At 46.1% G+C, this 23,881-nt stretch overlaps 3 protein-coding genes across 3 annotated transcripts in view; 2 read left to right on the top strand and 1 right to left on the bottom strand.

The window, feature by feature from the left end:
* Positions 1 to 23,881, bottom strand: part of LOC141121985 (uncharacterized) — a 641,331-nt gene that overhangs the window by 18,945 nt on the left and 598,505 nt on the right.
* Positions 1 to 23,881, top strand: part of LOC141121983 (uncharacterized) — a 289,647-nt gene that overhangs the window by 141,138 nt on the left and 124,628 nt on the right. The gene's annotated exons all lie outside the window — the stretch shown is intronic.
* On the top strand, positions 16,312 to 23,583 carry LOC141121991 (gastrula zinc finger protein XlCGF66.1-like). The gene is made up of 5 exons (XM_073611775.1): positions 16,312 to 16,423; positions 18,257 to 18,385; positions 20,961 to 21,095; positions 21,184 to 21,387; positions 23,413 to 23,583. Exons 2-5 carry the CDS (start codon positions 18,290 to 18,292, stop codon positions 23,581 to 23,583), a joined length of 606 nt encoding a protein of 201 aa, XP_073467876.1. The 5' UTR covers positions 16,312 to 16,423; positions 18,257 to 18,289.

Genomic DNA, 23,881 nt, shown 5'->3' with positions numbered 1-23,881 from the left:
CGGGGTGCACCCAGGGGCGGCGATACCGCTAGGCAAAACTAGGCAGACGCCTAGGGCACAGCCACAACCGCTGGCTTACCTACTCTCCATTGGGAGGAGAGAGGGCACCTGATGCTTGTTAGTGCCTGTGCGGCTGTGCCTCAACCTCTACCCCTCCCCTACCCGGTGGCTATGTGACCAGTGGCATAGCATGGGGGGAGGCAAGCAGGGCACCACCCTGGGGCCGGGTGCAGAATGTAAAGGGGCACTGTTGTACTGTCCCCAGTGTGATGGCCATTTAGCGGGGGCAAATAGGCGCAACGCTAGTGGCACTATGGCAGCTATCCGCATCGCCCTTGGGGTGCAGGTGGGCATCCATCGCCACACACAGCAGTAATCAGCGATTCAAGGGCAGATAGGTGGGGGGACCTGAGAGAGCCCAGGACTCGAAAGAAGAGCTCTTCTGGCACCGCCTCTTCCTCCTAGACCCCGCCTCCCAAAAAGGCGAGAAGCAGCTGGGCAGGCGCAGCATATCGTACCCCGTGCTTCCAGAGCAGCATGGATTGATCAAACCTCCTCCGCTCTCTAACAACTAAGGACAGGCTGATTTGGGACACAGGGGACAGCCGAGAGCAGCTGACTGGCTGAAAGGATCAAAGCGGATCTTCACAAGAAGACAGACTGGCATTGAATGGAAGGTACCGTACCATCACATCATCATCATACATACAGGTCTGCAGACAGATTCTAGTACAATGGGACAAAGGAGGGACTGCAGATAGGGACAGGGCTTGGGGTTTCCCAAGAGGGCTCCCCTCTCTCAGCCCCCTCTCTCAGCACCCCCCTCTCTTTTAGCCCTACCTCTCTCAGCCCCCCTTTCCCAGTCCTCCTCTCTCTCCATCAGCCCCCCTCTCTCTCGACCACCCTCTCTGTCAGCCCCCTCTCTCTTAACTACCCTGTTAGCCCCCCTCTCTCGCTCAGCCCCCCTCTCTGTCCACCACCCTCTCTCTCAGCCCCCCATCTCTCTGTCAGTCGCCCCTTCTCACCCTCCCTCTCTCTCAGCCCCCTCTCTCTGTCTCTCAGCCTCCAACCTCCTGTCAGTCCCTCCCCCCTCTCGGAGCCTCTCCCTCTCTCTCAGCCCCGCTTCTCACTCTCTTTCAGCCCTCCTACTTGTTTCAAGCAGAAACACTGCACACCCTGACTCCTACCTCCATGACCACTTCAAATCACTGAAGTTGTCATGGTGTTTGGAGTTTTCCTTTAATATTTCTCCGAAGAAGTAAACCTCTGTATAGTGATTCCAATTCATTTGATCATCCTCTAGTTGTGTTAAATTGGTGGTGGTGGGGGTGGTGGTGGGGGTGGGGTGCGGAGCACCACCTCCCTGACACAAGTTTTCCACCTCCTAGAAATTAGTTTGCCTTCTCCCTAAAATTAGTTTTTGCAGGTTGGGATATCTGACCCAAACATAATGATTACATCTGCAGAGCTGTCCCCGTAGGGCTTGCTGTGTGTTGCCTTCTTAGGCCTCCCTCTGATTACCTGCAGACCATTGCTGGGGGTTTTCACATATCCCTCCTTACTCCCATTTGCTTGTTACTCAAAAAACAGTCCAGGGAATTTGTTTTTTTTATATTTATTGTGGAACTTGGATGGGAGAAGGGATTAGTGGGATACTCCAACTGAACTATTCACAGTAGATAAGGACAACTCTCACTTGGTCTCACCGGATTATTTCTGGAAGCAGACACACTGCTTTATCCATACAGCCACAAGTATGGAGGAATGAAGTCTTCTTGCTCTCACTAGCAGCAAACTTGATGTACTACATTATCTTCAGGATACTCTCTAGCTTCCCCTTTACTGACACCCGTCCGCTGACTCTTCTAGCTGAAGGGGGTGACCCTCACTTGACAGGACACAAAGACACCGATCTGTACTCACAGTAGGCAGAATCAGATCCTTGCTGGTGTCTCCCTTCCAGTCAGCTCTGCAGGACCTCTGGGTTCAGCTCCTCTCTCTCTCTAGGCCCTTGGATTGACCACCCAAGGCCACACGACCCCCTCCACAGAGGAAAGGGCAGCCGTCTGGACTCTATTCCCTGGCTCAACTAACCCTGAGCACATGTGCCCGGGGCTTTTAAACAGTATACTAACATGCAATGCAGCACTTTTCCTCTGCCACTTGCCAGGACTATAATAAAGTCTGTGCCCTCACTTGTCAGGTCCCCTCCCACTGTCCAATATGTCTCCCTATTGGACCAGTGAGGGACAGCCAGACGAGCTGAGCTGCACTTGAGCACAATGAGCAGACCTAACCAATAGATACTGCTCCATGGTAGGCAGAGAGCACTCTAAGTTTTCTCGACCGTCTTCCTGGTAAGCAGAAAGACCAAAAACTATACTGTCTGCTAGCACCTACCTAGGAGGGTGCTACATCATACAGAAATCTGTCAGGAATATGTGAAAGTAAGCTCTCATGTGATCAGGTGACGTGCGGAGGAACGGAGTGTAAATAGCAGACAATTTTCTCCAGAGCTCCTAATGGTGAGGATGGATTTTGCTGAGTCCTGGTGCCAAGTTTCCACCCCCCAGGATCACTGCAGGTGTGGCGAAGAGCTGTGTAAGAGGATATGGAGGAGAGATGAGGAGGAGATCCAGGAATCAGGATAAAGGTCATGACAAGCAACAGACGAGCGCATCCAAGAGATGAAGCCGGGGTCACTACACAGAAAATCAATCCAAGGAAACAACAGGCAGGACGAGGAATAGCAAGAAGGAGCTCAGAGACAAATGAGAATATTGCTCAGCCAATGGGAGATTATCTCAGCATGACTTACATAATGAAGGAGATGAGGGGGAGGGGAAGAAGTCACTTATGGTGACCATAGAGACATGGAAATTCAGCTGGTTCAGCAGGGATCAGTCACATTTCCATCCATGTGTGGTCACTGCCGGATAAAAGTCACTCGATCAGCGGCTGCAGCCAATAGCTTCATCACTGATCTGTGTAATCTGAGAGCGGAGGAGCGCCCCCCATTGTCAGAATACAATAGTGCACCGGGGAGGATTCCCCCATCCCCCTCCAATGTGTGGATGGGGGAATCACTTCAGTTTTTCAGTTTTTTCCTCTCATTCCACTGGCTGAACGATATACCAGAACCATGTTTGGCCAGCTTTGGAAGGAAGATAGGACAGATTAGGACAGTTGATGATTAATATATATATATATATATAAATATATCTTCCTTCCAAAGCTGGCCAAACATGGTATATATATATATATATATATATATATATATATATATATTAATCATCAACTGTCCTAATCTGTCCTATCTAATAGTTTCTTGAAGCTATCCATTCTCCCCGCTGAGACCACCGCCTGTGGAAGGGAATTCCACATCTTTGCCGCTCTTACAGTAAAGAACCCTCTACGTAGTTTAAGGTTAAACCTCTTTTCTTCTAATTTTAGTGAGTGGCTACGAGTCTTGTTAAACTCCCTTCGGCAAAAAAAGTTTAATCCCTATTGTGAAGTCACCAGTACGGTATTTGTAAATTGAAACCATATCCCCTCTCAAGCGTCTCTTCTCCAGAGAGAATAAGTTCAGTGCTCGCAACCTTTCCTCATAACTAATATCCTCCAGACCCTTTATTAGCTTTGTTGCCCTTCTTTGTACTCGCTCCATTTCCAGCACATCCTTCCTGAGGACTGGTGCCCAGAACTGGACAGCATACTCCAGGTGCGGCCGGACCAGAGTCTTGTAGAGTGGGAGAATTGCCATTTTATTTCTGCAAATAATCCCCTTTTTAATGCATGCCAATATTCTGTTTGCTTTGTTAGCAGCAGCTTGGCATTGCATGCCATTGCTGAGCCTATCATCTACTAGAACCCCCAGGTCCTTTTCCATCCTAGATCCCCCCAGAGGTTCTCTCCCCAGTGTATAGATTGACATTGAATTTTTGCCACCTAAATGCATTATTTTAAATTTTTCTACATTGAACCTCATTTTCCATGTATTTGCCCACCCCATTAGTTTGTTCAGATCTTTTTACAAGGTTTCCACACCCCACGGAGAAGTTCTTGCCCTGCTTAGCTTAGTATTGTCCACAAATACAGAGATTGAACTGTTTACACCATCCTCCAGGTCGTTTATGAACACATTAAACAGGATTGGTCCCAACACAGAACCCTGGGGGACCCCACTACCCACTCCTGACCATTCCGAGTACTCCCCATTTATCACCACCCTCTGAACTCGTCCTTGTAGCCAGTTTTCAATCCATGTACTCACCCTATGGTCCATGCCAATGGACCTTATTTTGTACAGTAAATGTTTATGGGGAACTGTGTCAAATGCTTTTGCAAAATCCAGATACACCACGTCTACAGGCCTTCCTTTATCTAGATGGCAACTCACCTCCTCATAGAAGGTTAACAGATTGGTTTGGCAAGAACAATTCTTCATGAATCCATGCTGATTACTGCTAATGATACCGTTCTCATTACTAAAATCTTGTATATAGTCCCTTATCATCCCCTCCAAGAGTTTACATACTATTGATGTTAGGATAACTGGTCTGTAATTCCCAGGGATGTATTTTGGGCCCTTTTTAAATATTGGTGCTACATTGGCTTTTCTCCAATCAGCTGGTACCATTCCAGTCAGTAGACTGTCAGTAAAAATTAGGAACAACGGTCTGGCAATTACCTGACTGAGTTCCCTAAGTACCCTCGGGTGCAAGCCATCTGGTGCCGGTGATTTATTAATGTTAAGTTTCCCAAGTCTAATTTTAATTCTGTCCTCTGTTAATCATGGAGGTGCTTCATGAGGATAAACACTGCAGTTTTGGTTACTGAAGCCCCCGATTCACTCGTGAAGACTGAGGAGAAGAATAAATTCAATACCTTCGCCATCTCCCCATCCTTTGTAACCAGATGTCCTTCCTCATTCTTTATGGGGCCAATATGGTCTGTCCTTTCTTTTTTACTGTTTACATACTTAAATCATTTCTTCTGATTTTTTTTGCTCTCCTCCGCTATGTGCCTTTCATGTTCTATCTTAGCCGTCCTAATTGCACCCTTACATTTCTTGTTGCATTCTTTATAAAGTCTGAATGCTGATGAGGATCCCTCAACCTTGCATTTTTTGAAGGCCTTCTCCTTTGCTTTTATATGCATTTTTACATTGGAGTTAAGCCATCCAGGACTTTTGTTCGCTCTTTTAAATTTATTACCCAATGGGGTGCATTGGCTAATGCCCTTATTTAATATGCTCTTAAAGCAAACCCATCTCTCCTCCATGTTCTTTGTTCCTAAGATTTTATCCAAATTTATGCCTTCTAGCAAGGTTCGTAGTTTAGGGAAGTTGGCTCTTTTGAAATTCAGTGTCTTTGTATTCCCTTTATGTTTCCTATTTGTGTGATTTATACTGAAACTAATTGACCTGTGATCGCTGTTAGCTAAATTGCCCCGTATTTCCACATCTGTGATCAGGTCTGTATTGTTGGTAATCAGTAGATCCAGTAATGCTTTATTTCTAGTTGGTGCATCTACCATCTGACCCATAAAATTGTCCTGCAAGACACTAAGGAACTGGCGAGCCTTAAATGAATGCGTGGTTCCCTCCGCCAGTCTATGTCTGGATAATTAAAATCCCCCATTATGATAACACTTCCCATCCTTGCTGCTAATCCAAATTGTGATAGGAGATCCATCTCCACTTCCTCCCTCAGGTTAGGGGGCCTATAGCATACTCCCAGTATTATTTTCCCCTTAGCTTCATCCCTTTGGAGCTCTACCCATAAGGATTCCACCTCCTCCCTAGCTCCCTTAGTGATGTCATCTCTCACATTTACTTGTACATAATTCTTGATATATAGGCATACGCCTCCCCCTTTTTTACTCTCTCTATCCTTGGGATAAAGGGTATACCCTTGAATGTTTGCCAGCCAATCATGAGAGCTGTTGAACCAGGTCTCTGATATTCCCACAAAATCCAAATCCTCCTCATACAACAGTATCTCTAGTTCACCCATCTTGTCCGCCATGCTCCTGGCATTGGTGAACATGCCACGTAGTTTAGACCGGTCACATATTATCCTCGTATTGAGTGTTCCGAGATTGCAACTAGGACTTGCTACTATACTTACTTTGGGTTTTTGTGCTTTGGTCAACCTACCACTAATGCCTCCAATACTACCCTCTGGAATATCTTCCGCGCTGACTATCTCTACCTCTGGACCCTCCCCCCATCACCTAGTTTAAAAACCCCTCTAACTTTTTGGACATCTTAATTCCCAGCTGATCTGCACCCTCCTCATTAAGGTGCAGTCTGTCCCTTCCATAGTACTGGTTATCAACTGAGAAGTCGGCCCAGTCCTCCATGATCCCAAACCCCTCCTTTCTACATCAACTCTTCAGCCACTTGTTTACTTCCCTAATCTCCCTCTACCTTTCTGGTGTGGCTCGATGTACTGGTAGTATTCCTGAGAACACTACCTTGGAGGTCCTTTTCCTCAATTTAGCTCCTAAGTCCCTAAAATTGTTCTTTAGGACACTCCATCTGCCTTTGACTTTGTCATTGGTGCCAAATTGCACCATGACAGCTGGGTCTTCCCCAGCCCCTCCCAGTAATCTGTTCACCAGATCCGTGATGTGCCGAACCCGAGCGTCCGTTAGACAACATACTGTTGGACGCTTCAGGTCTTTGTTACAGACACTCTATCCTTCTAAGAATTGAGTCCTCTACCACCACACCCTGTCTTTCCTTTCCCTTCGCTTCCCCCCCACTCTCACTGGAGAAGTTCTTCCCCTGGAAGCTAGGAGAGTCCCTCAGCTCCAGCAGTGCTGGCCCCTGACTGGTTTCACCAATGTCACTCAATGGAGCGTACTTATTGGGATGCTCCAGTCCTGGATCGGCCTCCCTGGCACTTCCCCCTCTACCCTTCCTGACTGTCACCCATCTACTCTTTGCTAGTGCCTGCACCTCTTTGTCTCCACCCGCCTCTGTGCTGGCCCCTGCCGTGTACGTTCCTGGCTCTCCTTTAGTATGGAGGGACTTCTCAGTGCTGACATTTGCGTCCCAAGATTCAGAACCTGGGCTTCCAGGGAAACAATGCGCTTACATTTTGCATGGCAGTATTCGCCCTCGATCGGATGATCAAGGAATGCATACATGCCGCAAGATGTACAAAGAGTCGCCTCTCCACACCCGCCGGGCATCGTATCTATTAAATTTAATGAGGATTGGGGATTATACCCTGTCCAAATTACCTAACAACTAGCTTCCTGACACTAATACTCAAGACAATACACAGGTACTCAACAAGACAATACACAGGTACTCGCAGACCTACGTGCACTCGCAGAACACTAGCAGACCTACGTGCACTCGCAGAACACTTGCAGAACACTCACAGACCCACGTGCACACGCTGACCTACGTGCACTCGCAGAACACTCGCAGACCTATGTGCACTCGCAATACACAAGTATACAGTACACAAGTACTAACGAACCACACACACTACTCAGACAACACTCAGGTACTCACACTACACAGGTACTATGACCCCTGTTATAACCTCCTGTTTTAAACTCTGGTTTTAACTCACCACTTAGACCAGTTCCACTAACTCTGGTTTTAACTCACCACTTAGACCAGTTCCACTAACTCTGGTTTTAACTCACCACTTAGACCAGTTCCACTAACTCTGGTTTTAACTCACCACTTAGACCAGTTCCACTTGGACAGAGTTCCAGCAGACTCAAAAATGAGCAGGCTCAATATGAGTTCTACACAAGGTTATATAGGCCTCAAGCACCTGTGAGCAATTAACCACTCCCCTTAATTGGTAGGCTGAAGGAAGCAAAGAAAAAAAAAGCTGTTTAAAAAGTGTCATAAAAAGGTGTTAAAAAGTTACACGGAAAAGCCCCAAAAAGAATCTAAAAATGCAACCCAGCAATCACCAGCAGTCAAAATCAAGACTTGTTCACTCTCCACTCAAGGTCCCCACTCTGGTTTTAACTCACCACTTGGACAGAGTTCCAGCAGACTTAAAAAATGACAAGCTATATTCACCTTGAGACTTTCTCCACACATGGAGTGTGCTGAGTTCTTGTATAACGTCTACACAGTGTTTACAGATTGGCTTTATCACCCCAATGAGCTCCAGTTCATGGATGTAATCATTATGTTTGGATGATCTCACCAGTCAGGAGACTTTCCTGTCATCCTACATGATCAGTTCTGAGGATTCTTCTATCCTTCCAAACAAATGTATGAAATCATCGATGAGTCCTCCTTCTATGTGATCTAGAAGATCTTGAATCACAATGTCTTTATAGATGAAGTGGATGATGAAATATACTCACAAACGAGCTTTAAAACAAGGCTTATCAATACTCCGGCAGTTGCAAGCAGTATCTCTAGACGCCTACAACCTGGACCAGATATTTGCAGGAACCAGATAGCATCGCAAATGGCTTACGCGTTACGAGGGCGAACCCTCTTCCTCAGAGCCACAGCGATGGTAGTTTGACCTCCTCTAGCATCCTCTTAACCACTTAAGGACCGCCTAACGCCGATTTACGTCGGCAAGGCGGCACGGGCAGGCAAAATCACGTACATGTACGTGATTTGCCTCTCGCGGGTGGGGGGTCCGATCGGACCCCCCCCGGTGCCCGAAGCGGTCCCGTTCTGTTCCCCGGCGATCCGAGATGAGGGGGAGGCCATCCGTTCGTGGCCCCCCCCTCGCGATCGCCGCCGGCCAATGGGAACACTCCTTTGCTGCTGTATGCTAAACAGCAGCAAAGGAAATGATGTCATCTCCCCTCGGCTCGGTATTTTCCGTTCCAGCGCCGAGGGGAGAAGACATCAATGTGAGTGCACAACACACACACACACAGTAGAACATGCCAGGCATACAAAACACCCCGATCCCCCCCCCGATCGCCCCCCGATCCCCCCCCAATCACCCCCCCCCCCCTGTCACAAACTGACACCAGCAGGTTTTTTTTTTTTTTTTTTTTTTTTTTTTCTGATTACTGCATAGTGTCAGTTTGTGACAGTTACAGTGTTGGGACAGTGAGTATCACCCCCCTTTAGGTCTAGGGTACCCCCCTAACCCCCCCTAATAAAGTTTTAACCCCTTGATCACCCCCTGTCACCAGTGTTGCTAAGCGATCATTTTTCTGATCGCTGTATTAGTGTCGCTGGTGACGCTAGTTAGTGAGGTAAATATTTAGGTTCGCCGTCAGCGTTTTATAGTGACAGGGACCCCCATATACTACCTAATAAATGTTTTAACCCCTTGATTGCCCCCTAGTTAACCCTTTCACCACTGATCACCGTATAACCGTTACGGGTGACGCAGGTTAGTTCGTTTATTTTTTATAGTGTCAGGGCACCCGCCGTTTATTACCTAATAAAGGTTTAGCCCCCTGATCGCCCGGCGGTGATATGCGTCGCCCCAGGCAGCGTCAGATTAGCGCCAGTACCGCTAACACCCACGCACGCAGCATGCGCCTCCCTTAGTGGTATAGTATCTGATCGGATCAATATCTGATCTGATCAGATCTATACTAGCGTCCCCAGCAGTTTAGGGTTCCCAAAAACACAGTGTTAGCGGGATCAGCCCAGATACCCGCTAGCACCTGCGTTTTGCCCCTCCGCCCAGCCCACCCAAGTGCAGTATCGATCGATCACTGTCACTTACAAAACACTAAACGCATAACTGCAGCGTTCACAGAGTCAGGCCTGATCCCTGCGATCGCTAACAGTTTTTTTGGTAGCATTTTGGTGAACTGGCAAGCAAGCACCAGGCAGCGTCAGGTTAGCGCCAGTACCGCTAACACCCACGCACGCACCGTACACCTCCCTTAGTGGTATAGTATCTGATCGGATCAATATCTGATCCGATCAGATCTATACTAGCGTCCCCAGCAGTTTAGGGTTCCCAAAAACGCAGTGTTAGCGGGATCAGCCCAGATACCTGCTAGCACCTGCGTTGTGCCCCTCCGCCCGGCCCAGCCCAGCCCACCCAAGTGCAGTATCGATCGATCACTGACACTTACAAGGCACTAAACGCATAACTGCAGCGTTCGCAGAGTCAGGCCTGATCCCTGCGATCGCTAACAGTTTTTTTGGTAGCATTTTGGTGAACTAGCAAGCACCGGCCCCAGGCAGCGTCAGGTTAGCGCCAGTACCACTAACACCCACGCACGCAGCATACGCCTCCTTTAGTGGTATAGTATCTGAACGGATCAATATCTGATCCGATCAGATCAGATCTATACTAGCGTCCCCAGCAGTTTAGGGTTCCCAAAAACGCAGTGTTAGCGGGATCAACCCAGATACCTGCTAGCACCTGCGTTTTGCCCCTCCGCCCGGCCCAGTCCAGCCCACCCAAGTGCAGTATCGATCGATCACTGTCACTTACAAAACACTAAACGCATAACTGCAGCGTTTGCAGAGTCAGGCCTGATCCCTGCGATCGCTAACAGTTTTTTTGGAAGCTTTTTATTGAACTGGCAAGCACCAGCGGCCTAGTACACCCCGGTCGTAGTCAAACCAGCACTGCAGTAACACTTGGTGACGTGGCGAGTCCCATAAGTGCAGTTCAAGCTGGTGAGGTGACAAGCACAAGTAGTGTCCCGCTGCCACCAAAAAGACAAACACAGGCCCGTCGTGCCCATAGTGCCCTTCCTGCTGCATTCGCCAATCCTAATTGGGAACCCACCACTTCTGCAGCGCCCGTACTTCCCCCATTCACATCCCCCAACGAAATGCAGTCGGCTGCATGAGAGGCATTTTTATGTGCTCCCGAGTACCCCTACCCAACGAACCCCCCCCAAAAAGATGTTGTGTCTGCAGCAAACGCGGATATAGGCGTGACACCCGCTATTATTGTCCCTTCTGTCCTGACAATCCTGGTCTTTGCATTGGTGAATGTTTTGAACGCTACCATACACTAGTTGAGTATTAGCGTAGGGTACAGCATTGCACAGACTAGGCACACTTTCACAGGGTCTCCCAAGATGCCATCGCATTTTGAGAGACCCGAACCTGGAACCGGTTACAGTTATAAAAGTTAGTTACAAAAAAAGTGTAAAAAAAAAAAAAATATATATAAAATAAAAAAAAATAGTTGTCGTTTTATTGTTCTCTCTCTCTATTCTCTCTCTCTATTGTTCTGCTCTTTTTTTACTGTATTCTATTCTGCAGTGTTTTATTGTTATTGTTATTGTTATTGTTATTATGTTTTATCATGTTTGTTTTTCAGGTATGTAATTATTTATACTTTATTGTTTACTGTGCTTTATTGTTAACCATTTTTTTGTCTTCAGGTACGCCATTCACAACTTTGAGTGGTTATACCAGAATGATGCCTGCAGGTTTAGGTATCATCTTGGTATCATTCTTTTCAGCCAGCGGTCGGCTTTCATGTAAAAGCAATCCTAGCGGCTAATTAGCCTCTAGACTGCCTTTACAACCCGTGGGAGGGAATGCCCCCCCCCCCCCACCGTCTTCCGTGTTTTTCTCTGGCTCTCCTGTCTCAACAGGGAACCTGAGAATGCAGCCGGTGATTCAGCCAGCTGACCATAGAGCTGATCAGAGACAAGAGTGGCTCCAAACATCTCTATGGCCTAAGAAACCGGAAGCTACGAGCATTTTATGACTTAGATTTCGCCGGATGTAAATAGCGCCATTGGGAAATTGGGGAAGCATTTTATCACACCGATCTTGGTGTGGTCAGATGCTTTGAGGGCAGAGGAGAGATCTAGGGTCTAATAGACCCCAATTTTTTCAAAAAAGAGTACCTGTCACTACCTATTGCTATCATAGGGGATATTTACATTCCCCGAGATAACAATAAAAATGATTTAAAAAAAAAAAAATGAAAGGAACAGTTTAAAAATAAGATAAAAAAGCAAAAAAATAATAAAGAAAAAAAAAAAAAAAAAAAAAAAGCACCCCTGTCGCCCCCTGCTCTTGCGCTAAGGCGAACGCAAGCGGCGGTCTGTCGTCAAACGTAAACAGCAATTGCACCATGCATGTGAGGTATCGCCGCGAAGGTCAGATCGAGGGCAGTAATTTTTGCAGTAGACCTCCTCTGTAGATCTAAAGTGGTAACCTGTAAAGGCTTTTAAAGGCTTTTAAAAATGTATTTATTTTGTTGCCACTGCACGTTTGTGCGCAATTGTAAAGCATGTCATGTTTGGTATCCATGTACTCGGTCTAAGATCATCTTTTTTATTTCATCAAACATTTGGGCAATATAGTGTGTTTTAGTGCATTAAAATTTAAAAAAGTGTGTTTTTTCCCCAAAAAATGCGTTTGAAAAATCGCTGCGCAAATACTGTGTGAAAAAAAAAAATGAAACACCCACCATTTTAATCTGTAGGGCATTTGCTTTAAAAAAATATATAATGTTTGGGGGTTCAAAGTAATTTTCTTGCAAAAAAAAAAAAACTTTTTCATGTAAAAAATAAGTGTCAGAAAGGGCTTTGTCTTCAAGTGGTTAGAAGAGTGGGTGATGTGTGACATAAGCTTCTAAATGTTGTGCATAAAATGCCAGGACAGTTCAAAACCCCCCCAAATGACCCCATTTTGGAAAGTAGACACCCCAAGCTATTTGCTGAGAGGCATGTCGAGTCCATGGAATATTTTATATTGCGACACAAGTTGCGGGAAAGAGACAAATTTTTTTTTTTTTTTTTTTTTTTTTGCACAAAGTTGTCACTAAATGATATATTGCTCAAACATGCCATGGGAATATGTGAAATTACACCCCAAAATACATTCTGCTGCTTCTCCTGAGTACGGGGATACCATATGTGTGAGACTTTTTGGGAGCCTAGCCGTGTACGGGACCCCGAAAACCAAGCACCGCCTTCAGGCTTTCTAAGGGGCGTGAATTTTTGATTTCACTCTTCACTGCCTATCACAGTTTCGGAGGCCATGGAATGCCCAGGTGGCACAAAACCCCCCCAAATGACCCCATTTTGGAAAGTAGACACCCCAAGCTATTTGCTGAGAGGTATAGTGAGTATTTTGCAGACCTCACTTTTTGTCACAAAGTTTTGAAATTTGAAAAAAGAAAAAAAAAAAAAGTTTTTTCTTGTCTTTCTTCATTTTCAAAAACAAATGAGAGCTGCAAAATACTCACCATGCCTCTCAGCAAATAGCTTGGGGTGTCTACTTTCCAAAATGGGGTCATTTGGGGGGGGTTTGTGCCACCTGGGCATTCCATGGCCTCCGAAACGGTGTTAGGCAGTGAAGAGTAAAATCAAAAATTCACGCCCTTAAAAACGCTGAAGGCGGTGATTGGTTTTCGGGGCCCCGTACGCGGCTAGGCTCCCAAAAAGTCCCACACATGTGGTATCCCCATACTCAGGAGAAGCAGCTAAATGTATTTTGGGGTGCAATTCCACATAGGCCCATGGCCTGTGTGAGCAATATATCATTTAGTGACAACTTTGTGCAAAAAAAAAAAAAAAAAGTGTCACTTTCCCGCAACTTGTGTCAAAATATAAAATATTCCATGGACTCAATATGCCTCTCAGCAAATAGCTTGGGGTGTCTACTTTCCAAAATGGGGTCATTTGGGGGGGGGTTGTGCCACCTGGGCATTCCATGGCCTCCGAAACTGTGATAGGCAGTGAAGAGTGAAATCAAAAAGTTACACCCTTAGAAATCCTGAAGGCGGTGATTGGTTTTCGGGGTCCCATACGCGGCTAGGCTCCCAAAAAGTCCCACACATGTGGTATCCCCGTACTCAGGAGAAGTAGCTGAATATATTTTGGGGTGCAATTCCACATAGGCCCATGGCCTGTGTGAGCAATATATCATTTAGTGACAACTTTTTGTAAATATTTTTTTTTTTTTTTTTTTTTGTCATTATTCAATCACTTGGGACAAAAAAAATAAATATTCAATGGGTTCAACATGCCTATCAGCAATTTCCTTGGGGTGTCTACTTTCCAAAATGGGGTCATTTGGGGGGGTTTTGTACTGCCCTGCCATTTTAGCACCTCAAGAAATGACATAGGCAGTCATAAACTAAAAGCTGTGTAAATTCCAGAAAATGTACCCTAGTTTGTAGACGCTATAACTTTTGCGCAAACCAATAAATATACGCTTATTGACATTTTTTTTACCAAAGACATGTGGCCGAATACATTTTGGCCTAAATGTATGACTAAAATTGAGTTTATTGGATTTTTTTTATAACAAAAAGTAGAAAATATCATTTTTTTTCAAAATTTTCGGTCTTTTTCCGTTTATAGCGCAAAAAATAAAAACTGCAGAAGTGATCAAATACCATCAAAAGAAAGCTCTATTTGTGGGAAGAAAAGGACGCAAATTTCGTTTGGGTACAGCATTGCATAACCGCGCAATTAGCAGTTAAAGCGACGCAGTGCCAAATTGGAAAAAGACCTCTGGTCCTTAGGCAGCATAATGGTCCGGGGCTCAAGTGGTTAATATACCCACAATCACATGAATAGGTGAACGCCCACCAGAGCCTGCCACACCTACACGATTGAGCTCCACCCACCATGTCCATCCATCACATGATGCATGCTATGCTATCATTAACCAATCACCAAATATTCTCTCCACATGGAGTCATCTGCCATGCCACTGCTACCCCCACAGGGCACAACACCATGTCACAACATGGCCCACACAAGACCCCCATCCCACATGGCAAGCCATCCGTTGTGTCCCCATATTATGCTAGAACCTATTGCTACCCGTTTGATCATACATATAGAGAGAGCACCTACCACACTCGACATGTTCCTGGCAGTGCGTCCTCCCTTCTGATACCATTATTAACTGTATTATGAAAAAGTCCAGGGGACAGAAGGACCCGGGGGGGGGGGGGCTGAAGTAGGTCTACCCCATGCCAACAGCAGTATATATGGGTATGGATCGAATGGCGTTGTCACTCCTCCATGTGGCACGCACGCCCAGCTGCAACCAGGAAGTGCAGGTGGATTTGCATTCCACCCATCACTTACAGTCACAGCCAGCGCCACTTCCGCCCTCCAGGAGACAGGAAGTTCCCGAGTGACAGAACATGCAGCCCCCCCCCCCCGGCTCCTTCTGCCTCCTCCAGATGTCCCCTGGACTTTTTCATAATACAGTCAGTAATGGTATCAGAAGGGAGGATGCACTGCCAGGAACATGTCGAGTGTGGTAGGTGCTCTCTCTATATGTATGATCAAACGGGTAGCAACAGGTTCTAGCACTATATGGGGACACAACGGATGGCTTGCCATGTGGGATGGGGGTCTTGTGCGGGCCATGTTGTGACATGGTGTTTTGCCCTGTGGGGGTAGCAGTGGCATGGCAGATGACTCCATACGTTCTCTTTGTATGTTTCAGTTCTAACGATATCCATTATTCTGAGGAGGGCAGTAAGACCTGCGACATTCTATTCACTTTGCTAAGGGGGTTGGCTGCGCCACTTACTGGGCGCCCGAGTGCAGGAGATTGCTTTGTGTTGTTTGGAACATTACACCAATGCAATGTATGTTTAACATCTTCATTATGAGTTGATTGATATATATTTTTATGCTTTTGGATGTATGTTTGCATTTTCTTCACCAAAATGATCCATTTTGGGGGTATCTGTTTTATTAGCTATACATTTGTTGTGACCTTGTGTTCTGTATCTTTAAGACATTTCTATATGTAATAAAAATATCTTTGTTAAACAATTGGTTACATAAGAACTGTATCTATTTTTTCTTACTTTTTTGTGTTATATTTGAACTTCTGTGGTAATTCTGTAAGGGCTCTTTCTCACGGGGCGGATCAGTGATGATCCGCCCCGTGAACACCCGCTTGCTCAGCGGGGATCGCTCCGCCGATCCCCGCTGAGCAGGAAGATGACAGGTCCATCGCTGCACGCTGTGCAGCTACGGACCTGTCAGAGCGCCGCTCTCCCCTATGGGGGGATCGGATGATGACGGACCGTAGTGTCCGTCGTCACCCGATCCGATCCGAAAACGGATGGAAAAGTAGGTTTTTCCTCCGTTACACTTTTCGGATCGGAGCGGGGTCGGATGTCAGCGGACATGTCACCGCTGACATCCGACGCTCCATAGGGATGAATGTATGTCCGTTTTTTATCCGAAAACGGAAGGATGAAAAACGGACATACGGATCCCTCGTGTGAAAGAGGCCTAAGATATTTTAAAGAAATGGTTACTATGATACGTTTCTCGGGGCTGCAGTTCCTCTGAACTCCACAAGGTGGTGATCTCACTCATATCCAGACAGGAAGTTTCTATGGAATACAGACAGGAAGTGATGTCAGTTACAGACAGGAAGTGATGTCAGTTACAGACAGGAAGTAATTTGGAATAAAGACAAGACGTTCCATGTGGCAGGAAATAGAAGACATTACTGGAAGTAACAGCAGAGGAGGTAATAAGATCTTTTCTATTTACACACACCGGGATCACCTCCACCGATCACTTCCAGCAGCCCCCAGTGAGGCTCTTTGTTCTCGGTGACCCCAAACATGGCACATTACAGACACTGAGATTCCCAAGTGATGACAAAGGCTGAGATGAGGTGTATGAATGGGGGGGAGGGGTCTGTACTGGGGTGCCAGTCAGAGGGGGTTATGGGCAGGGGTGGCAGAGAGATGAGATGAGGAGGATGGATAGGAATGGGTGGGACAGATGAAGGGGCAATAATATGGGCAGTCCTGGAAGGGGGACATAGGTGTTGGGGGAGATGGGGGGCAGAAGGCTGGGCAGAAACTCCAGAGAGCAGATGGCAGAGGTAGGAGAGGAGTTTGAGATGTGCAGAGAATTGATCCTGCCCCCCCACACATCTCAAGGGCCCCACACACACTGAGGACCCCCACATACAGGCACTCAGCAGGCCCGGGGCGCTGCATCTGGCATCAGTGACGGGTCCCTCAGAGTCCGCTCAGTATGGAGAACTTGGAGCTTGTGTCTGGGGGAGGAGGAGCGGGGAGAGGAGTTGGCTGATGTTGGAGGGCGCTGTGCCTGTACTGGGAGCAGATCAGAGATAGCAAGGGGGCTCTGCATGGAGGGGGCTCTGCATGGAGGGGGCTCTGCATGGAGGGGGTTCTGCAAAGGCCGCATGTGCTGCACACTCTGTTTCAACAATCCTATATGGCGATCACCAGGGGAGCCTCCCCTGATCCTGGGACCCTTTACTCCGGCAGCAAGACCTTTTCCTGCCGTCTTGGTCGCAGGTGTGACTTTCGCGACCGTAATAATTCTGCAACTGGCTCTGAACAAACTAGAGGAGTTGAGGTGTCTCTGAGGCAGTAGTAGGGCTAAAGGACTCTGGGAGCCTCTGAGAGTTGACTTCATCTGAAGGGCTCTGGGCCCCGAGGAGGAAGTGTAAATGAAGGACTTTAGGGGCCTCATAGGAAGTAATAGGACTGAACAACTCTGAGAGATTATTGGGGCTGAAGGGCTGTGGGGGCCTCTGAGGGGGTAGTCAGACTGCACAACTCTGAGGTAAGAGGGGGCTTTAGGGCTCATAGGGGCTCTATGTCTCTAATGGTCCTTCCACCCCACCCTACTTTTCTGACCTTCTTAAAGAATTCCTGCCAACAAATGAAGGACGCCTTCACCTCACCATATCACTGGTCAAGAAAAATGTTCCACACAATAGACCAAGACTAAGAGAACAAACCCCTTCAATCTGTTGTCCTCTTCCTACCCACACCAAGTTGCTATTGAAAAGGACAGAACAGACTCCTCCTCCACAGTTCTCTACTCTACCAGTAGCCTCCTCCTGCTATCCGATCCCTTCTCTTACTGCAGAGAGTGACAGTGACATCACTCCTGTCAGTCAGCAGATTGGAGCCTTGCAGCCGGAGTTCGGGCAATTATCCTGATTAGCCAGCAACCCTGGCCATAAGTCAGCTAGTTCCCCTTCCTGGACATCATGATGACCCGACATTGACCTCAGAGCAAATCAAGTCTAAGGAAGGGTCGTATTTATCATTCCTTGTCTGCAGATCTAAAACTAATCAAAACCAGTTCAGAAACAAAACATATCCAACAGAGAAAAGGGAATTTTTGATCCAGGAGGAGAATAGGGTCCCAGGAGCCAAAAAAAATAGACGTTAAACAGTCCAGACTAAATGTGTTCCCAGAGGGGCAGTAGTTCCTAAATGTCCAGCAACCCTCCTATTAACCCCCTCACATCCACATCCTATTATTGTGTGACTAATAGCATCCAAATAATTCTTACTTTCATTTCCCAAAGTTATTTGTCTACAAGGAGACCTGTATAGATCAAATGACGGCACCAATGAGGACGGAGGAGGACCGGAGTCACATGACTGAGAAGATACTAAACTTCACCATGGAGATCATCTACCTGCTGACCGGAGAGGTGAGGAGTAGGGATGAGCTTCGAGTTCGAGTCGAACTCATGTTCGACTCGAACATTGGCTGTTCGCAAGTTCGCCGAACAGCGAACAATTTGGGGTGTTCGCGGCAAATTCGAATGCTGCGGAACACCCTTTAAAAGTCTATGGGAGAAATCAAAAGTGCTAATTTTAAAGGCTAATATGCAAGTTATTGTCATAAAAAGTGTTTGGGGACCCAGGTCCTGCCCCAGGGGACATGGATCAATGCAAAAAAAAGTTTTAAAAACGGACGTTTTTTCAGGAGCAGTGATTTTAATAATGCTTAAAGTCAAACAATAAAAGTGTAATATCCCTTTAAATTTCGTACCTGGGGGGTGTCTATAGTATGCCTGTAAAGGGGCGCATGTTTCCTGTGTTTAGAACAGTCTGACAGCAAAATGACATTTTGAAGGAAAAAACTCATTTAAAACTACCCGCGGCTATTGCATTGCCGACAATACACATAGAAGTTCATTGATAAAAACGGCATGGGAATTCCCCAAAGGGGAACCCCGAACCACAATTAAAAAAAAAAGACGTGGGAGTCCCCCTAAATTCCATACCAGGCCCTTCAGGTCTGGTATGGATATTAAGGGGAACCCCGGCCAAAATTAAAAAAAAAAAATGACGTGGGGTTCCCTCTAAATTCCATACCAGACCCTTCAGGTCTGGTATGGATTTTAAGGGGAACCCCGCGCCAAAAAAAAAAAAAAAAACGGCGTGGAGTCCCCCCAAAAATCCATACCAGACCCTTATCCGAGCATGCAACCTGGCAGGCCGCAGGAAAAGAGGGGGGGACGAGAGTGCGGCCCCCCCCTCCTGAACCGTACCAGGCCACATGCCCTCAACATTGGGAGGGTGCTTTGGGGTAGCCCCCCAAAACGCATCCATGCTGGCATGAAGGGAGGCTCCCGCTGTGTGGCCCCGCCCCCCGTTATTTAAGAACTGTCAGACGAGGAGCGCCGTCACACAGCGGGAGCCTCCCTTCATGCCAGCATGGATGCGGAGCAGCCCGGAGAAGAAAATGAAGAAGAGAAGAAGAGAAAAAGAGAAGAAGATGAAGAAGAAGAGAAGAGCGGGAGCCTCCCCCCATGCCATGGGTGCGGAGCGGCCCGAGGAGAAGAAGATAGAAGACGCCGCGGAGGAGATGCTGGACGAGAACGCCGGAGGAAGAACCAGAAGAGCCAGAAGAACCAGAAGATGAAGGAAGATAGAAGAAAGAAGAAGTATTTAAATAAAGGAATTGTCAAAAACTGTCTCTTGTCATTTTTAACATTTTTGACAGTTTTTTAGTGAAATGGTAGGGGTACTTTTGTACCCCCTTACCATTTCACACAGGGGGGGGCCGGGATCTGGGGGTCCCCTTTTTAAAGGGGGCTTCCAGATTCCGATAAGCCCCCCGCCCGCAGACCCCCACAACCACCGGCCAGGGTTGTGGGGATGAGGCCCTTGTCCTCATCAACATGGGGACAAGGTGTTTTGGGGGGCTACCCCAAAGCACCCTCCCAATGTTGAGGGCATGTGGCCTTGTACGGTTCAGGAGGGGGGGCCGCACTCTCGTCCCCCCCTCTTTTCCTGCGGCCTGCCAGGTTGCGTGCTCGGATAAGGGTCTGGTATGGATTTTTGGGGGGACCCCACGCCGTTTTTTTTTGTTTTTTTTTTTTTTTTTTTTTTTTTTGGCGCGGGGTTCCCCTTAAAATTCATACCAGACCTGAAGGGTCTGGTATGGAATTTAGGGGGAACCCCACGTCATTTTTTTTTTTAAATTTTGGCCGGGGTTCCCCTTAATATCCATACCAGACCTGAAGGGCCTGGTATGGAATTTAGGGGGACTCCCACGTCATTTTTTTTTTTTAATTGTGGTTCGGGGTTCCCCTTTGGGGAATTCCCATGCCGTTTTTATCAATGAACTTCTATGTGTATTGTCGGCAATGCAATAGCCGCGGGTAGTTTTAAATGAGTTTTTTCCTTCAAAATGTCATTTTGCTGTCAGACTGTTCTAAACACAGGAAACATGCGCCCCTTTACAGGCATACTATAGACACCCCCAAGGTATGAAATTTAAAGGGATATTACACTTTTATTGTTTGACTTTAAGCATTATTAAAATCACTGCTCCTGAAAAAACGGCCGTTTTTAAAACTTTTTTTTTGCATTGATCCATGTCCCCTGGGGCAGGACCCGGGTCCCCAAACACTTTTTATGACAATAACTTGCATATTAGCCTTTAAAATTAGCACTTTTGATTATTCATGTTCGTGTCCCATAGACTTTAACGGTGTTCGCGTGTTCGAACGAACTTTTTTCCTGTTCGCATGTTCTGGTGCGAACCGAACAGGGGGGTGTTCGGCTCATCCCTAGTGAGGAGGATTCTGGGAGGTCACATGACATCACTCTTATCTCTATTAATAAAACACAGACCTGACCGGAGAGGTGAGGAGGATTCTGGGAGGTCACATGACATCACTCTTATCTCTAATAATAAAACACAGACCTGGCCGGAGAGGTGAGGAGGATTCTGGGAGGTCACATGATATTCCTATTGGTTCTCCAATACAGAGATTTCCTCTTGTGAAGTCAGGTGATCATATGACCATCACAGTGCCTCCATGTGACTCCCTAAAACCTGAGAGACACAACATGCAGAAGATTCTAGAAGTCACCAAGAAGATGATGGAGCTGCTGACAGGAGAGGTGAGGAGGATTCTGGGAATTCTGGGACATTATCCAGTAACAGACAAGGGATGTGTCTGGATGGTGACTGTATCATTGTGTGTGTCAGGTTCCTATAAGGTGTCAGGATGTCACTGTCTATTTCTCCATGGAGGAGTGGGAGTATTTAGAAGGACACAAGGATCTCTACAAGGACCTCATGGTGGACAATCGGCAGAATTTGAATTTTGTGAAGGATGTAAGGAAGGAATTTCCCTGGAATGAGACGATATTGAACCTCACCCTGGAGATCCTCAGCCTGCTGACTAGAGAGGTGAGTGTAATGAAGGGGTTAAATCTGACTACACTGTACACTAGGATGTATTCAGTCACCTTAATGCCCCGTACACACGATTGAATTTTCCGACGAAAAATGTGCGATAGGACATTGTTGTCGGAAATTCCGACCATGTGTAGGCTCCATCACACATTTTCCATTGGAATTTCCGACACACAAAGTTTGAGAGCGGGCTATAAAATTTTCCGACAACAAAATCCGTTGTTGGAAATTCCGATCGTGTGTATACAAATCTGATGCACAAAGTGCCACGCATGCTCAGAATAAATTAAGAGACGAAAGCTATTGGCTACTGCCCCATTTATAGTCCCGACGTACGTCTATTACATCACCGCGTTCAGAGCGATCGGATTTTCCAACAACTTTGTGTGACCGTGTGTATGCAAGACAAGTTTGAGCCAACGTCCGTCGGAAAAAATCCATGGATTTTGTTGTCGGAATGTCCGATCAATGTCCGATCATGTGTACAGGGCATAAGTCTTCTTATATTCTTCTAATCCAGTATTTCTCAACGTTTTTGCCTTTGAGGAACCCTTGGCAAAAAATGTGAGATCTTGGGAAACCCCTAAAATAATTTCAGATCAACAGCCCATAGAAAATCAGTGTGATCAGCGAGCTGTTGGTATAAAAATAACTCTTTTTAGAAACAGCATTAAATAATAGAATAAATATTAAAACTTACAGTGCCTTGAAAAAGTATTCATACCCTTGACATTTTCCACATTTTGTCATGTTACAACCAAAAACGTAAATGTATTTTATTAGGATTTTAGTCGTATTTAGTCGACTAAATCTCCAGTACATTTTAGTCAACTAAAGTAAAATCAAATGTGTTTAGTTAAATAATAGTTTAGTTAAATACAAAACTCATTATACACTCCTAGAGTAAAAAAAAAACACCTAATATGTTATTATTTATGGTTTGAACAAACTAGACACAGATTTAGCCGTTTTATAACATCTTTACTCTGTAAAACCAAGTTTTGTTACAAAAATATTTCTTTTTTGAGTCACACGGCTTCATTCCTTGCTTTAAGTGCATGCTACTTTTCTGTTGTTGAGAACAAGTAGCCCAAAGTCCACCCCACCCAGGCACCCACACACTGCACAGTCAATTAAATCACTATGTGGACAAATGCTTGCACGAGTGGGACATACCAAAGAAAAGGATCCTAAGCGTTATAACTGACAATAGGAGCAATAGGGTGGCAGCATTTAACAAACCACAGCAGCAGCAGAAGAACCACCCAGCTTTAAGGAGGAAGACTGCCCCATGACAGAAAGTGACTGAGACCTAAATAAATGATCTGCGGTGAGCCATTTTTATTATTCTTTTACATGATGACACTACAGTCAATTATCAAATGGATATGAAATGAATGATCTTGGGGCTGTCTGCTCTACTGGTGTATTTTTGTTATTTTTCCACTTTATTTGTATTCGTGTAAAAGTATTCCCATGAGATGTTGGACCGGACACTATGTGTGGTCTCGTCTGGTGCATGGAGGCAAGTGTTAAAAGAATCTTTGATAAAGCACAATCAATAGTGAACGTCTTCAAGTCTTCCATTCCATTGCAGCACTGAAAATATTGGAGCATTGTGGCCTTACTCTTTTAAATGACCGCCCCACACGCTGGTCAAGTAATACTACCAGTACATTCAACATGATTGAAAGAATCCTCAAACTGAAAAAGTCGGTCTGCCAAATGGCAAATAACATAGGATAGGACACAGCTTGCTCCCTAGTTAAATAGAAAAAGCTCACATCATTGCATGACCTACTGCTGCCTTTTGCGGAGCGGAACATACTAAAAACCTCCAGAGTGACACCATGTCTATGTCCCTGCCCGATCTACTCTCTACTCAGCTACCTTAAGGACTTTAAACAGAACACTAGCTACCAAAACTGTGCCACAATTGCAAAGAAAATGAAAGAATGTGAACCAGCGTTCGCTACATTCATTCTTAGATCCAAGTAACTGATGAAATGTTCTCGCCAGTGCTTGCAGCAGCTGCTTATTTTTTGGTCAATTCTGCTATCTGTGAAAGCCCTTGTTGATGTGGCAGATGATAATATTCAGGAAATGCTTAAGGAGGCAGAGGAGTATGCCCGTGCCATAAGAAAATCCACTTTGCCCCACCTACAAGATGAGGATCTGTCTGACTCTTAAGATGATGTGTAAGAAGGGGAGAAATTTGAAAAATCCCAGGAAGTGGAAGAAGTGCCACCCACATCAAAGCAGCCAGTCTTTCGGTTTCTTTCAAAATGCAGCAGAAGACCCAGGCAGAGCATCTCCCCAAACAGGCAGCATAGAGAAGCAGATCAGTCTGACTGGTAATCCAGTGCACATAATCCATTTTGCTATGGCCTTCTCCCTCCCTTGCCTCAGTGGACTGTTCTTCAATTGTTGAGTCAATTTTGTATTTTGAAACACTTAAAAGAGCAGTGCAAATAGTTTACTGTGGTGG

Source organism: Aquarana catesbeiana, unplaced genomic scaffold (assembly GCF_042186555.1).
Source record: "Aquarana catesbeiana isolate 2022-GZ unplaced genomic scaffold, ASM4218655v1 unanchor236, whole genome shotgun sequence".
In the NCBI taxonomy this organism is placed as follows: Eukaryota; Metazoa; Chordata; class Amphibia; order Anura; family Ranidae; genus Aquarana; species Aquarana catesbeiana.
The sequence above is the reverse complement of the archived record's forward strand: the minus strand, read 5'-3'. Positions and strand labels throughout refer to the sequence as shown.